The 18,108-nt window shown below is 38.5% G+C and overlaps 1 protein-coding gene across 21 annotated transcripts in view; it reads right to left on the reverse strand.

The window, feature by feature from the left end:
- Csp (Cysteine string protein) overlaps positions 1–18,108 on the reverse strand; it is a 99,383-nt gene that overhangs the window by 45,536 nt on the left and 35,739 nt on the right. For 9 of the 21 annotated variants that reach the window (XM_069300820.1, XM_069300821.1, XM_069300815.1 and 6 more), the window contains 3 exons: positions 15,025–15,078; positions 11,223–11,323; positions 847–903 (listed from right to left, as the gene is read on the reverse strand). In XM_069300820.1, the coding sequence (XP_069156921.1) occupies positions 847–903; positions 11,223–11,323; positions 15,025–15,078 (212 nt within the window). The remainder of the gene's footprint in view (positions 1–846; positions 904–11,222; positions 11,324–15,024; positions 15,079–18,108) is intronic. The other 12 variants (XM_069300826.1, XM_069300830.1, XM_069300827.1 and 9 more) reach the window with 3 other exon arrangements.

An 18,108-nucleotide genomic window follows, 5' to 3' on the forward strand; every position in this document is an offset into this window, starting at 1 on the left:
TAGCAGCCAAAGTATGTACAATTTCGACCTTCTGTTTCTATACCCATACTCAGGGAAGGGGTTTTGACACTTTCAAAACAGAAAAGAACTTTTCCAGAGATTTTATTTCCTGCGCACTGGGGGGGGGGGGGGGGGGGGTGTCATATTTGGAGGCCGCACAGTTGAGGGATAAATAGCACATACACAACTGCTGAGTTTGGCTACCTACCTTTATGCTGCTCTTAGGATCAGTGTCCCAGTCAAGCCAGTTCTTGTAGATTGTCCAGTCAGACAGTTTGACTGCCTGCAAGGAGTCGCAGACTCATTTTCCACATGTACTCAACCTATCCTCCCAATAAACCCATTTCAACTTTTCAGTGATACTTCTCTCCCCCTCTTTCTCACTTACTATGAATGACACACAACAGCACCTCTGTCTTGTTCAGAAATGGGTTTGTGAGGCAATGGAAGTTTTTTTTTTATTAAAGAAAAGGAGAGTACTTGCTGCATGTATCTATATCATCATGGTTATCATATGTATTATTGTTCCAGCAACCCTATGAACCTTCAGTATGTTGGTCTAGGTAATAATTTCTAATTACAGGAGCATCTTGATAGGGACTATGCAATAATGACCATTTATAACACTGATTTGGCTAATGATCCCATTTCATCCTTAACATCTCCAGTGTTAAATGAGGTATGCATGTACCCAGATCAAACAAGTACAGTACCCATGGAGACACACACACACACAGCCCAGACGTATACTTTCAGGTACACAGTTTCAATGTATATAATAAATAATTAATAAATGCAAAACAAAAATTAAAATTTATTTATGCTGCATCATAAAACACAAGTCACCTGAAGGGGTTAGTAGAAGATGGAGAACCTTTCTTTTCCTCAGAATTCTCTGGTTTCCTGTAAATTCACAAAGGGTGAAGAAATTCTTTTCAGCCTTAATTATCTAGGTATTTAAACATGTAAAAGTTATACATAAAAACAAACATAACTATATGTATGTGTATCATTCATATATAAATATTATATATGTATATATATATATATATATATATATATATATATATATATATATATATATATATATATATATATATATATATATATATATATATATATATATATATATATATATATATATATATATATATATATATATATATATATATATATATATATATATATATATATATATATATATATATATATATATATATATATATATATATATATATATATATATATATATATATATATATATATATATATATATATATATATATATATATATATATATATATATATATATATATATATATATATATATATATATATATATATATATATATATATATATATATATATATATATATATATATATATATATATATATATATATATATATATATATATGAGCTAGCATATGCTTCTCAACCCAAAACTCTTGTCAGAATAGTAATCCAAGTCCAGTAACACAGTTAGGATAAAATATTCACAATTCATGCCAAATGCATTCTAATGTAGTAATGGAGTTCAACTACTTATAAAATATTGGGTATTACCATACTACTGCAGCATGGTGGTTCAGACAATACTCACCTGCCATGCTGCTAGACCAGGATTTGTCTTAAGGGCTTTGGGTTAATTATTTATTTGCAACTCTAGGACCACTCAAATTTACTTTTGCATATATAGTACTGTACAGTTGACACTTGATAATCGAACAAGATGTATTATAACCAAAAAATACACACTAAAATAGGTCAAGTATAAAATGTAGAAAAGTACAGAAGTAATTATGAAAAGAAGGCACCAAGCCAGTGCGGCTATGTAGCACCGTCAAAAGTGCGGGATATTCAAAAGGTGCTAAATATCACTAAGGATGCCAATACGAGAACAAAAGTGCATAAGGCGAACATCAAAGGCATCCAATTCACCAATGATACAATCGAGGGACAAGTGACCACGAGGGACAGTCGGGAAGCAAGACACACGCATATCCTGGAAGTCAGAACATTCAACAAGGACATGCATGACCATAAGAGAGAATGCAGTTCGGACAATAAGGAGCAGGGTGGTGCTCCATTAAGTGCCCGTGAGTTAAACAGGTATGGCCAATACGTAACCTCGCTAGAGCCGTTTCCCACCGCCGGTTACGGTGGTAGGAGGAAGGCCACCAGGGGGACACTACTCTTAAAAGCACACAGTCTGTTACCAGGAACAGAAGACCAGCGATCCTGCCAATGGGCATGAATCGAGGAATGAATAACAGGGTGGAAGTCTAAATAAGGAACACTTTTACGGGAAATGGGACAAGTGCGGATAGCCTCCTTTGCTGCAGCATCCACACACTCATTTAGGGAAATACCAATATGGCTGGGAACCCAGTAAAACTTGACTGTCTTAAATCTGCTGGAGATTAACAGCCAATATTGAGTTTTGACGACTACAGGATGGGCAGGATTAAAGGACTCCAGAGCCAAGAGGGCACTGCGAGAGTCAACTACAACAACAAAGGAAGAATTACGGCGAGAAAGCAGTTGATGAAGAGGAAACAAAATTGCATGAAGCTCAGCCGTGAAGATGCTAGTCTCCAGAGGTAGGCGACACATAGGTGTAGCCGGGAAACACAACGGAGTAGCCTACACAGTCAGCAGACTTACACCCATCCGTGAAGACGGAGATGGAGCGTGCAGAAACGTGAACAAGGAAAAGGCGTTTCAAAACTGTAGGAGGGGGTAAAAACCTTAGTCATGCGGATCAAGGTTCTACAAAACTCAGGAAGAGGAACCCTTCATGGGGGCAAGGACAGAATGACAGGAGAAGAAACATTGGCAACACAAACCGAGAGAGAATCTTGCAAGCGACACAACTGTACAGAAAAGAGATGGTGGTGAAAGGGAACAGGGCCCACAGAAGGGGTAATGGTCAAAGTACGACATAAGCGAGATTGAGGGTGTTGTAGGGACCGCAGAAAGTAGTAAAGACAGTAGAAATCACGGCGCTCTTGTAGAGACAGGATGCCAGTCTCAACATACAGGCTTTGGGTAGAGGTTGAACGAAAGGCATCAGAGCTAAGACGGAGCCCAGTATGGCCAAGGGTGGAGGGAGAGGCAGAAGAGTAAGCAGGATGGCCATAATTGAGTTTAGACAGCAGGAGAGAGGAATGTAAAGAAAGGAATGTGTGCCTATCAGCTCTCCAGGAAGTATGGGTCAAGATCTTAAGTTAAGGGCCTTAGATCATTCAACTTGGAGGTAGGGGACATGGGGTGACCAGAACAAGCGAGTGTCAAAGATTAATCCCAGAAGTTTAGCAGAATCCTTATACAAAAAAGATTTACCATAAAGCAACAGAGGGGGTTGAAGGACGACCTGCTTCTGAGTAAAGGTCATAGCACAAGTCTTAGCCGGAGAGAATTTGAAACTATGATAGGTGGCCCAGGCCAACATGGCATTAATCGCTAGTTGAAGCCGCCATTAGAGGAAAGGCGAGTCATCACCTTGAGAGCAGAGGGTAAGATCTTTAACATAAAGAGCGGAATAAATGTCAGAGGGAAGGGAGGAAAGAAGACCACTGAAGGTCAGCAAGAATAGAGTAGTGCTCAGAACGCTACCTTGGGGCACACCTTTATATTGCCGAAAAGAGGCAGAGAGCACGGTACCAAGCTGCACTTGAAAGGAACGATGGGAGAGGAAGCTCTGGAGGAAGAGAGAGAGATTATCATGAAGGCTAATAGAATGGAGTTGGGACTGAATATGGTATCTCCAGGTGGTGTCATACACCTTTTCTAGGCCAAAAAAAGGACAGCAACAACAGAGGTCTTCAGAGCAAAGGCAATACGAATATAGACCTGCAAGTTCACGAGGACATCAGTCGTGCTGCGACACTTGTGAAAGTCAAATTGAGAAGGGGAGAGGTGGTGATAGCGTTCCAAGAACCACATCAGACGGACATTGACCATATGCTCAAAAGAGTTTGCAGGCAACTCATGAGAGCAATGGGGCAGAAGTCTTTAGGGAATGATCCTAGAGAACCAAGTTACCGAATAGGAAGAATAACCACCACAAGCCAGTAATCAAAAACTGACGACGACTCCCAGACAGTTATAAACACTCAGTAAATACTGAAAAGTGCATGAAGGAGATGGCGAAGCATCTCCTAATGAATATCATCCGAGACTACTGCCGTAGAACCGCAGAGGGCCCACAGGAGAGAACAGGGCAGTCTGGAGTTCTGAAAGAGAGAGGATCGCTATAGGGAAGCCGAAGAGAAGTGCAGAAATCTAAGGGAGAAGATTCAAGAAGGGGCTTGCGAGTAAGGAAAGGAGGAGGAAGACGAGAGTCAGAGCCAACAGTCGAAAAGTGAAAACCCAGTTCGGTCACGACCAACATCGGATCCGCCACAATAGAACCACAGAGGTGAAGGACTGGCGAGACATCTGGAACAAACTTACCCGCTATCTTGCGGATTTTCTTCCAGCTCAGAGACAGAGGAGTGTCAGACGTAATGGTGGAAATAAAAGCTCCAACCCTCACGTTTAGCTGTATGGATTGCCCTATGGGCCACCACACTTGCCTTCCAAAACAAAACAAAAGAAACGGGCATCCTATGGCGACGGTGTTTCTTCCAGGCTGCACACTTACAACAGACAGTCTGAGCACAGTCTGCATTCCACCAGGAAATGCACTTCTGGGTGCCTCTAGAGGTAGAGTGAGAAACAGAGCAGAGGGCAGCATAAAAAACAGCGTCATGAAAGAGGAGGAGGGCGAAGAGAGAAGGTGACAAGGATGGGGAAATGGTCACTTACGTAGGTCATCAATAACCCACCATGTGAAATCTAAATAAAGAGAAGATGAGCAGAGAGAAAGATCAAGACAGAAAAGGGTGCAAGTGCGGGAGTCAACACGAGTGGGCTTACCAGAATTCAGAAGATAGAGAAAAGGAGAGGACAAAGGGTTCGAGAAGGCGGCCCAGGTGTTTGTCAGAACATCACCCCAGAAGGTATGTCGACAGTTAAAAATCACACAAAACAAGCACAGGCTCTGGTAAAGAGTTCAACAGGTGTTGAAGATCAGGAAGAGAAAGGGGGACATTCGGGGGGAGATAAATGAACAGACTGTATACCATTTACTCACAAAGATACGGGCCGCAGAACACCGAATGGGCAATGAAGGGAATATCAAGACGGATCAAGAGAGCAGTAGAGGAATGGACCCCAGCAAGAGCTGGAGGGGGAGAGAGAGAAAAGAATAACCATAGAAGTGACCAGGACGAGTGCCAAGCATCGGCTCCTGGAAACAAACACAAAGCAGGGAAAACTGCGCGATCAGAAGTTGGAATTCATGGAAGTTGGCATAAAAACCATGAATATTCCATTGAAGAATAGACAGACAAAAAAGAGAGAACAGAAACAGAGATAACAAGGGAGAAACAAAGGCAAAGAACACAGTAGACTAAGGAATAACAAGATAAGGATCAGTAAAATTAGGGTGACAGGGAAGAGGCAAATGATAACCAAGACAATGGAGCGGGAAGACGGACCAGAGGCGAACGGACAGAGTCTGGAGCAGGAGGCAACGGAGAGGACCAGTCAAGGGAATTGGGGGCAGGAAGGACAGAAACAGGTGAGGACACCAGAGCAAGGGCAGCATCCAAGAGAGGATCAAAGACCACGGAAATCTCCATAGGAGGGACAGGAGACCCCGCCACTGAAAAGGGAGGGGAAGCAGGGATAGTGTCGGAGTCAGAAGGTGAGGAATACATTGAAACCTTCTTACCCGCCGGGGAGGAAGAAGTAGAGGAGCTAAGCTTATGCTTCTGACATAGAGAGGCGTACCATCAGCAATAAACTGGGCGACCGTCTCGACAGTTTCAACAAGAGAAGGAGAATAGGAACGGCAACATGGCAAACACTGGGAGGAGGATGGACAAAGGCCTGAGCAGACAGGTGGTGAGAAGGACCAAGAGACAGAGGGGAGGGCTGAGAAGAAGGAGTGGGGCGAGAAGGAAAGGAGAGCACAGGAGACAAGGAAGACTGAGAAGAAAAGAAGGAAACACCAGATGGAGAACCAGGAGCACGACCCTCTGGCCCAGAATGCAAAGGAGCAGACGGAGCAGACGAGGGTGGTGGTGGTGTAGGGGTCCAAGGCCTCGAAATGGTTGTGAAACTGAGAAAGCAGGAGAGGGCAAAAAGAATGGGAACGCAACACACGAGCACAAGACATGCCAGAGAAAGAGGGAAGACGGCGAACCTGGCACCTAGCCTCAGGAAAAGACAAGGATGGCTTCCTCAAATATGCAATGCACAAATGCAGAGGAGAAGGCAGGGTGGGCACCACCGCAGTTGATGCAAAGAGTTTGGGAAGAAGGGCACTCCGTCTTAGAATGACCAGAGGTTCCATACAAGGGGCAATGAGAGACCTCACTTATGCACCTGAAGAGACCATGCCTAAATCTCCAGCACCTGCTGCAAAGGCGAGGAGAGGGGATGTACTCCTGAATGGAGCATTTGGCACCAGCAAGAATGACTGAAGAGGGAAGGGACCTATCAAAGGTGACTTTCAATGTGAAGAGGCTGATGGCATGACTATGAGGGGGTCGAGTGAAGGTATCCACCTGGAGGATAGAATGGTCTTAGGCCTCAAGGATATATTTAATATCCTTGTGTAGCAGTCTTTAAGTTCCCTGTCACCAGTAGCAACATGGTGCGGGAGAAAGTGTGCAAATGCAGTCATTCAATTGGGCATTTTTGGAGATGCGAACAGGGGTCTCTCCAATGCAGGACAATGAAGCCATGCGAGCAGCCGCTTCCTGAGAAGGGGATGCAACAACACAGGTAGCAGTATGGGTAGGGTTAAAGGTGACCAATGTATCCACCGAATCAACAAGGTGCTTATGGAGAAATAAATCATCAGGACAAGTAGGGTCAACATGAATAAGATCAAAATACTTGGTCCATGTAGTAGGACCAAACAAAGCCTGGAAAGAAGGAGACTGGGATGGAATCAAGCGTGAGCAAGTGCAGAGGTGACGACGCCAAGCACCCCCAGTAAGAGGGGGTAAAAGGCACAGTTGTGACAACTAGAGACGGAGCCACGCCAGGTGATGAGGTCGTCACCACTGGGGGTTTGGGGCTCAACCCCGGCACGAGGCAGGAAGGGAGCAGAGAGACGCAGCTGGGAGAGTCCGAGATGGAACATGGCCAGGGCCCAATGTAGCAGGGGCTACAGAGCCAGGTCTTCCAGCAGAGTCCGACTTGGGGGCCTGGTCGCCTACCCCCACGAGTTTGAGAAGGTAAAGGAGGGTCATAAAAAGACAAAAATGAACAGAAACAAAATTAATCCACAAATAAGCCCTTATACCCACCATGGAGCCACAATTATAGAGGATAGGACACCTGACAAGACAGCCCCACCCCCCCCAGGGGTGCACTCTGGGCATATGTCCAGCAATTGCCTCCTTTGCCTTTTCTTCCAGACTGCACGCTTACAGAAGTGCAGCCGTTTACGAGCAGTGTCTAACCGGGACAGACCTGGGCAGTCCGTCGAGATCAATGGGCTGGAAAGGGAGGGGGAAAATGTAGGAAAAAAAATGCCACACTAGGTATGGTTAGGAGACCAATGAAGGCAGGAGTAGCTAATGCTGGGTGAATATTTTACTTGTGCTTGCATTTGGCTAACCTAAATATTGCTATTACAGTAGTCAGTGGGGCCTCGATTTACGATGGTAATCCGTTCCCAGAGACGTACCTTAAGTCGAAACGATTTTTCCCATAAGAAATAAAGGGAAATAAATTAATCTGTTCCCGACTCCCCCAAAAAATTTACTTCAAAGTAAATTTTATACCTAATTCACCCAAATCTTCACTACAAAAGTATGTACAAGTTATTATTTACCTTTACTGATGACTCCTGTTGCCGTATGAAAGATGGTGAGGAAGAGGGAGGAGGGAAGGTGTTACTGTTTTGAAGGAGCGTCCCCTTCCATTATAACATCAGGCAGTGATGATTTCTCTGGGGTACACTCTCTCCTATGTTTTGCCTGCATACCACTAGGACCTGGTTGTGGTTCACTGCTAGTTTGTCTCACTAAAAATTTGTCTAGCGACACTTTTTTTTCCCTTCGTTTTAACATTTGTCTGTAGTGATGCATCACAGTGTCATTGAAAAGGTTAAGGTAACGGCCTACTGCAGCTTGATTTGGGCGAGTCGTTTCAGCAAAAGTTTAGTTCTTCCCATGCTGCACACATTTTCTTAATTTTGAGGGATATTCTGTACTTCCTCTATGGTCATCCTTGCATGTGTTTTCATATGTTGAACCTTACCACTGACTTTCTTGGGACCCATGGCATGATATATAATAATTAGTTTTATGTTTAAAAAGCAAAAAATCACCAAAAAAATAGAATTCCTTATAAGCGTGATCGTCACTAAGCGGACGGCTCTAGTAAACTGAGGCAGGTTGGCCCGCGCCACCAAGAACCAATGCGCTCGGTCGACCTGAACGTGTATCAACAAATATCGTTAGTCGACGACACTATAGCAAGTCGAGTCACATTTTCCGATCAAATTTATATCGTAACTCAAAATTATCGTAAGTCAGGGCAATCTTAAGTCGAGGTGCCACTGTACTTACACTGCAATTAAATGTCATAGCTTAAAGAATTAGAGGAAGCTATGCTTCCACCAATTTTAGGTAGTGTATAAACAAACTTTTAACAACTAATTTATTGTATTGAATAACATTTAATTAAAGCAAGGAAAATCAGGATTATATACAGTGGACTCAGTTGCTGAACATCCCTCTTTACGAATTTTTCAGGTTATGAGCTCAATTTCTTCGTAAAAGTCTAATTGGTTTACGAGCTTTGCCTCGCTTTGCGAATCTGTCGATGGTCGACCGAGTGCATTGTCCCTTGTGACATGGGCGATTGTGCTTCAGTTTACCAGTGCCTCTTGCCTAGTGATGATCGCGCTTTAATACTTTGTAAAGAATTTCATTGTTTTTCTGCATTTGTTTATTTTTGAACATAAAAGTAATTATTATACTGTACATCACACCATGGGTACCAAGAAAGTCAGTGGCAAGGTTCAACCTAAGGAAACACATGTGAGGATGACGATAGAGGAAATTAATGAGTGGTGTGCAGTTTGGGAAGAAATGTAGTTTTATTGAAATGTCTCACCCAAATCAAGCTGCAGTAGGCCATTGCTTAACCTTTTTAATGACACTGATGTCTCACTACAGACAAGTGTTAAGACACAGGGAAAAACCAAGTCAAAATGGAAAGATTCTTAGCGAGAAAAACAGTGAGCCACAACCAGGTCCTACTGGTATGCAGACATAGTGTAGGAGAGAGAATACCCCAGAGAAGTCATCACTGCCTGATGTTATAATGGAAGGGGACTACCCTTCCAAACAATAACACTTCTCCTCCCCCCACCCTCTTCACTGTCTTCAATATGCCAACAAGAGTCATCAATAAAGATAAGCTATACTTGTACACTGTACATACTATTGTACAAAATATTTGTGTGTATTATGTATGAAAGGTATTTTGAAGTTAATATTTTTTGAAGTGCAGAACGGATTAATTCAATTTATATGTGCAGACAAGGAGTCACAATAACGTGGATGAAATGTTGACCAAACCACACACTAGAAAGTGACGGGACGATGACGTTTTGGTCCGTCCTGGACCATTCTCAAGTCGATTGTGATGAGGAAAGTAGGCGAGGCAAATAAATAGGCAAGAGAGAGGCGAGAAGAAAATCTTAGAGGAAGAAAATATAATTCAATTTATATTATTTCTTATGAGAAAATTAATTTTGGTTTGTGAATTTTCTGTTTACGAGCTGTCTCTGGGAATGTATTAAATTTGAAAACTAAGGTACCACTTTACTGCATAGCAAGTTCATAGAATACTGGCAAAAGTGACTCAAGAATGGAATTCTGGCTTCCTTCCAATTGTGCCTGTGTTCATCTCCCAATTCATTATCTATCACAATTGTCTACTGGACTTTATAGCCACATTTGCCCATAACCCCTTCCCCCAAAAAGGACTTGAAACTGTGTGTAATGTTAGGAGGAATAAATGAGGAACAAAAGGTGAAAGTTGTGAGTCTTGAAGGAAAATTGTTGTCATATTAGATGAAGTGAGCATAGCTGGGCAGTTAAAGACAAATCCTGAGAGGTTCATTCAGCTACAGAACATCAAACAAAAATTAGAGTCACTGAAGAATAAGGCAGGTTAAGTAATGGGCAACAATAAAGAAACGGGGAAAATTCTGAAGTATTTTCTTTCTGTATTTAATACAAAAGAACTTTATATTATACTGCAGGTGGCATGGAGGACAAGTTGATTAGTGGTTACGATGGTGGAATTTATTTAACAAATATTGTAGAAAATTAAAGAGCGACAAGTCCCCAGGAACAGATAAAGCATTGGCTAATCTATTAAACAACAAAGTCACCTCAGGCCCTTCCAGCCCAGGACACAAACCTGGCTGAATTCACTTGTGCATCCATATGTTTCATATGATTGGCGAGATGTTACTGTACATTACTTGAAACCCAGAGTAGCTCAATTAAAGCAGCATCTCCAATTCAATATCCCAAGTGGTAAATTTTTTAATGTAATAAATTCTCAATTATGGAATGGATTTAAAATTTCCAATAAGTTATTAATAATAAACTACATAGTCCGATAAATTGTTTTTTGGGACACACCCGTGTAGTATCGAGCGTCAACTGTACAGCACATCTTTCTTCCTTAAAAAATATACAAACATGTACAATACTATAAATTATTATTAAAGTGCTCATGCTATCAATATTTTAATAGTGCTCAACAGATCAGCAAAAGGTCATATAAAAAACACTGATTATTTAAACACTCTCAAACACTTATTGCAGTTTGTAATTGTCATGCAACCTAAAATTTTAAACAAGAACTATTAAGCAAAAATTCTTAAATTCAAAGTTAATGGCCCACCTTCTATTGCAATAAAACTTTGTAACTATTTCTCACTTAAGTATTTTTAACAAACTGAAATATTTTTGTCTCAAACCCCTATACATTAACATGTTACTAGACATCAATTGGTAATCCTTTTATATTGCAGAAGTACCAAGTACAATAATGTGAACAATAATCCAACATTACTTGCATGTGTGTCATTCTGCATCTCTCTAGAACAGAACATGATGTATAATGTACCTGAAGGGGTTGGTAGAGGGTGGAGGCTGTGAAGTGACAGGATGACCCCCATCACCCATGGCTTTTCCTCCATTCTCAAGTTCCTCATCACTTACATCTTCCTGCAATACAATATTTCATGCCACTTAGCTGTGGAAGAATTGTGTATTTTTCATATAAAACTGAAATGGCTCATTTAATTATTTAATTCTTGAATGCAAGTAATTATCAAAAGAAGGCACCAGGCCAGGACGGTTAAATTCATTTTTAAACATACAACCTGAAAAAGAGCAATGTTGTTAGTAACTATTTACAGCATCATTCGTCTGAAAGTGATCCCCTTCTTATTTCTTAATTAAAAAACTCTGCACAAAATAAATTTGACCTATATGAACTCCTACCTAATAGCAGCATGATATCATTTCACACTGACTGATGAACAGTCAACAAATGTGTTTGTTGTTTAACCCTCAGGCCGCTAGGGGTCGAAATGGGATTAACACCCACAGGCGCAACAAAAAAAAAAAAAAAAAAAAAAAAAAAAAATTATTTTTAAGAGTGCATATTATAATATAAATATTTTATATATATATATATATATATATATATATATATATATATATATATATATATATATATATATATATATATATATATATATATATATATATATATATATATATATATATATATATATATATATATATATATATATATATATATATATATATATATATATATATATATATATATATATATATATATATATATATATATATATATATATATATATATATATATATATATATATATATATGTCGTACCTAGTAGCCAGAACTCACTTCTCAGCCAACTATTCAAGGCCCGATTTGCCTAATAAGCCAAGTTTTCCTGAATTAATATATTTACTATAATTTTTTTCTTATGAAATGATAAAGCAACCCTTTTCTCTATGTATGAGGTCAATTTTTTTTTATTGGAGTTAAAATTAACGTAGATATATGACCGAACCTAACCAACCCTACCTAACCTAACCTAACCTATATTTATAGGTAAGGTTAGGTTAGGTAGCCAAAAAAAGCTAGGTTAGGTTAGGTTAGGTAGGTTAGGTAGACGAAAAAACATTAATTCATGAAAACTTGGCTTATTAGGCAAATCGGGCCTTGAATAGTAGGCTGAGAAGTGCGTTCTGGCTATTAGGTACGACATATATATATATATATATATATATATATATATATATATATATATATATATATATATGTCGTACCTAATAGCCAGAACGCACTTCTCAGCCTACTATTCAAGGCGCGATTTGCCTAATAAGCCAAGTTTTCATGAATTAATGATTTTTCATCTACCTAACCAACCTAACCTAACCTAACCTAGCTTTTTTTGGCTACCTAACCTAACCTTACCTATAAATATAGGTTAGGTTAGGTTAGGTAGGGTTGGTTAGGTTCGGTCATATATCTACGTTAATTTTAACTCCAATAAAAAAAAATTGACCTCATACATAGAGACAAGGGTTGCTTTATCATTTCATAAGAAAAAAATTATAGTAAATATATTAATTCAGGAAAACTTGGCTTATTAGGCAAATCGGGCCTTGAATAGTAGGCTGAGAAGTGAGTTCTGGCTACTAGGTACGACATATATATATATATATATATATATATATATATATATATATATATATATATATATATATATATATATATATATATATATATATATATATATATATATATATATATATATATATATATATATATATATATATATATATATATATATATATATATATATATATATATATATACAGTGGTACCTCGGAATGCGATTGTCCCTGTATGTGAGGTTTTCGGAAGGCGAGCAGTATTTACTCCAAAAATTTGTCTCAGAAGGCGAGGGTTACTTCGGGACGCGAGTTTGTTGATACGCGTACAGGCCGACCTAGCGCGTGGTGGTTCGGCGATCGTCGCCCCTCCGCCCCTCAGTTTACCATTGTCTCGCGCTCAGTGACTACCCCCACATCAATTCTTCTCGCGGATTTTCAGTGTTTCGTTGGATTTTTGGTGATTTGTCTATACAATTTGTTATTATATATCTCACCATGGGTCCCAAGAAAGCCAGTGGTAAGGATAAAGGCCAGAAAGCTCATGTGAGGATGACAATAGAGGAGAAACAAGAGATCATTCGGAAGCATGAGAACGGTACACGTGTTGTTGAACTTTGTAGGCAGTACAACAAAGCCACATCAACAATATGCACTATACTTAAGAAGAAAAATGAGATTATGGGTGCTAAAGTGGCAAAAGGAGTAAGAACATTAACGGCACAAAGACCACAAATACTTGAAGAAGTGGAAAAGTTGTTATTAATTTGGATACACGACAAGGAGTTGAGGGGTGATAGTGTTTCGGAGGCCATTATTTGTGAGAAAGCCAGGGTGTTGCACGAAGACCTTCTAAAGAATACCCCTGCAACGAGTGATGCAGATAAGAAAGAGTTTAAGGCAAGCAGGGGCTGGTTTGAAAAATTTAGAAAGAGAAGTGGTATCCATAGTGTTACAAGGCATGGGGTTATGTGATGTGATTATGGAAGGGGACTCCCCTTCCAAACAGTAACTCCTCTCCTCCTCCCCCCTCCTCACCATCTTCCATACGCCTACAGCACTCGACAGCAAGGTAAGTAATAACTGGAACACAGTTTTGTAGGTTTATTTAGATGAATTAGGTAAATTAGGTATAAAAATTTAGTTTGATGTGGGGTTTTTGGGTAGTCAGGAACGGATTAATTCATTTCCCTTTATTTCTTATGGGGAAATTAACTTCGGAATGCGAGTTTTCGGAAGGCGAGGCATCTCCAGGAACGGATTAAACTCTTATTCTGAGGTATGCCTGTATATATATATATATATATATATATATATATATATAAATAAATTTGCACGATGCATTGGAAATATGTGCAACATATGCGTACATGTGTGTCATGCACATAACACAGTGTTTTCAGACAGTACAAATGTCCTACTGCCATAATATAGTGTACGTGTTCATTATACATAGGACTGGCATAAAAAACAAAATGTATTTGGAACCGTGCGCAAAAAATGAACAAAAATATATTTGCGGCAAACTGCCACAGGGCGCTATGGCCCCAGTGGCGTATGCCACGGGCGCCCTTTTGTGTCCCAGGGGCGTACGCCACGGGCGACCAGGGAATGACGACGTCACGCGCAAACTTACGGACCCCATAGCAGCCAGAGTATGTACAATTTCGACCTTCTGTTACTATACCCATATTCAGGGAAGGGTTTTTGACACTTTCAAATAAAAAAATAATTTTTTCTAGAGAATTTATTTCCTGTGCACTGGGGGGAGGGGGGGGGGGGTTGTCATATTTGGAAGCCGAGCAGTTGAGGGGTTAATACAAAAATTTAGGAATGCCATGGCCTTCTATAACATATTAAGTAATAGAAAATGTGCATCTGAATGACATACATTATTGAAAACTATTATCATGAGTTCCTGGTACAAACAAGTTACTAGTGCAGATACATGAAATAACAATAGCACATTTACAAAAATATATACTGTACCAAGAAATGACATTGAAACAGGAGCACCTTAATGCAAGTTACTAGTGCAAATACATGAAATAACAATAGCACATTTACAAAAATATATGCTGTACCTAGAAATGACATTGAAACAGGAGCACCTTAATGCAAGAGTAAATAAACTGCAACTCAAAATCCATGACTAACCAAAATGAAGAAACTGCTCCACAAACATTTACCTGTGCTCATACTTACTTTGCTTCTGGAAGGCCCCGGTTGCTCTGTTACAACGCCCTCTCGCTGGTCAGGCTGAACAACAAGAGGAAGGGAAAAGCCGTTACTAAGCTACTCCACGCAAGTAAACAAAGCTTCACTGCTCCCCCACTGTGCTCTCACATGGGTCTGACATCAAACATTTATGTTCCATGATTTACACTGAAAGTTCTTTTCATATGATCCAGATTTAAAACTATTTTCAGGCTGGGCTAGACATTATGATCTTACTGTCATAGTTATATTAAGAATTTAGGTAAAAAAAATAAAGAAACATTTTGGTAATTCAATGCTCATTATAATCTTATTAATAAGCCAGTGTATTATACAATCTTCAAGGGGCAAAATTAATTATTGCCCTAGCAAGAGAATGCCAATAAAACTTTTGAAACCGACAAAAATAAATTAAAAAGCTTCTAATAAATCTAACTAACTAAAACAAGGAATAAAGGCATAATCTTATAATTAAAAATGTTAAAATAATTATCAAATTGAATCAGATCCCTTAAATTTAATATATTTTGTATGCAACTGGTATATTTTGACTACTGGCCAAGCAACCACAAAATAAAGTCAGCAGTCCCAACACTGAGTCAGTCCTAGTATGAGCACAGCAGTTGAGTCTTGGACTCGCACCAGATCAAGATAACAGCTTGCCATGCAATGCATCCGCAGGCAAAGGGATTACAGACAAGATCTACACAAACAATTTAACAGATGCCATGCTCGTCATGAATACTGTACATCCACATTATCAAAAAAAAAAAAAAAAAAAAAGACTAGAAAATATTACAGGGATATATATTAAGGATTTATTCTAGGTATTCAATTACCCTGTTTATTAATAAACTTCTGAACTGTATCAAATAGTTATTAAAAGGCACTAAGCTGTGAATGTGATATCAAATAAATGCTATATTATACTGAAAATATTTATTTAATAGCAATATTTGCCAAGAACACCATCATATTATGTCCAATTAAGTTTAAGATAATGTTGAAACTTCAAATGTGCTTGATTTTGGGCCTAAGTTTAAAGTTAAATTGTCTAGCTTAAAACTACATTACAACAATATATTTTACAGCATATGCCACTTCCTATGGATGAGTTAATGAAGCTTTTCATCGAGGAAAGAAAAGCCATGATCTTGGTTTTAAAATAAATTAAACAAAATATTGTATACGGATACCAGTCCATATTTAAAGAATAAACTCGAATACGAAAATGTACCAAAAAAGAAAATCATTATGTCCTATATGCTTTACTTTTTTTTTGTAAGGGGGGGGGGGGGGGGACTCCAAATAATCATAAATCATATTCTCATTAACAATGGAAAAATGCTTTAATGTTAAATAATGTTTATCAAGAAACTATTATAATTCAATAGAGCAAAATGTTTTGGAAAGTTTAAATTATATGGTACATGAACAATTTTCCTGGATATAAACTTAAAAGTACTAAAAACTTAAACAGAACATGTCCTGAAAGTATTAAATTTAATTACTGTGAAAATAAAAAAATAAAAAAAATAAAAACATATCATGTTCTTTAAAACCAATAGTAAAGTTTTGAGCTACCATTACTAGCAAATAGTTTACACTTGAATTTTAAAACAAGTACACTATACTGCCATGAATTTAAAGCATAATATATTCAAGTTTTCTGGCATCAAGGCAAATTATTAACTCAAATACAGTCAACCCTCAATCTGCACAAATTCAGTTAAGGTATTTTTGCAGGAACTCTGACTGGGTGGTGCACGTGGCTCATGCAGCCAAGTTGTTCTTGTTGTTGGGAGCGTTCTGCCCACACACAGTACAGCCCCACACTCTTAACCTCACAATTATCTCCTGTTGCATGATAGTCTTGCATCATGCCAATTCTTAAGCATTCTGCACTGCATTATAGTAATTCATTGTGTAGGGGGACAGGAAACCAGAGTTATATACTGTATTTGTGGTTGCAAAGTGGCAGGAGTAATTGCTGAATAATAATATTAAAGTACTGTAGTTATTTTATCCAGCATAGAATGACTTCTGTGGGTCTCTGGAATGCACCACTAATTTTCCCATGCAGTATAACCTTGACTTCCATCTATGCTATTCTGATGTGCACAGAGTTTTCCAGAAACTCATCTCTTGTGCAAATTAAGGGTTGACTGCATTCAGTCAACTTCAATGAATATACAGATAGTAAATTATGATTAAAAAAAAACACACAAGCATATGCATGATTCAGATCATTCATAAATCTTACTTCATTCTAATATACTGTATCCACTCAAAAATTGTATAAGGAGAATATATGAAGTACTGTACTGTACTAACATATACAAGAATTAACAAAATTTATAATACTGTACTGCAAATAGTAGTTCAGTTTGAGTCAAAGAAAATGTAACAATAGTATACAAAAAATCTAAAAAAGTTGTGAGATTTGCACTGGTAGCAAAGTAGAAAATTTAAATCTTTCACCACTATATTTATTGAAGGTGCAGAGAATGACATTGGGCAGCCAGCCTACCTTGACTACATTCCAGTCTTCTATGATGCTTCTGACTGACTGAATGAGTTTATCCCAGTCATTAATATTTTCAAGTAATAAAATTAAATGCTATACAAATTATCTACCCAAACTATTCACAGTATCTGCATTACACCCACAATGTATGTTAAATGGTGTTTGTTTAGTCTTTGTATTTTTCACTGCTAGGAATACTGTAGAGGCAAAAACTTAATTTTTTACATTTCCTTAGCATCATAACCGATCATGATAAGAAAATAATCCTTGTACTATCCCTAAATATTGAGTGAAAAAACTTACTAAATCAGTCAACCAGATGCCAGTTTTCTTAAACACAAAGCAGAGATAATGGTTAAATTTTCATCAAACATTTCTAGTATTAACCATCTACATAGCTTCAAGGTAGAGCATTTGATCATTTTGGTTTGACAAATGCTAATCAATCTTTACAAGCCTGTTCTTGGCTAAAAAAAATTACAATCAAAAGGTGTCTCAGTAGAGGAAAGTTTTGTGGGAATTGTGAATATATATACCACTTCTGC

The sequence above is a fragment of the Procambarus clarkii genome, chromosome 44 (genome assembly GCF_040958095.1).
Source record: "Procambarus clarkii isolate CNS0578487 chromosome 44, FALCON_Pclarkii_2.0, whole genome shotgun sequence".
NCBI lineage: Eukaryota > Metazoa > Arthropoda > Malacostraca > Decapoda > Cambaridae > Procambarus > Procambarus clarkii.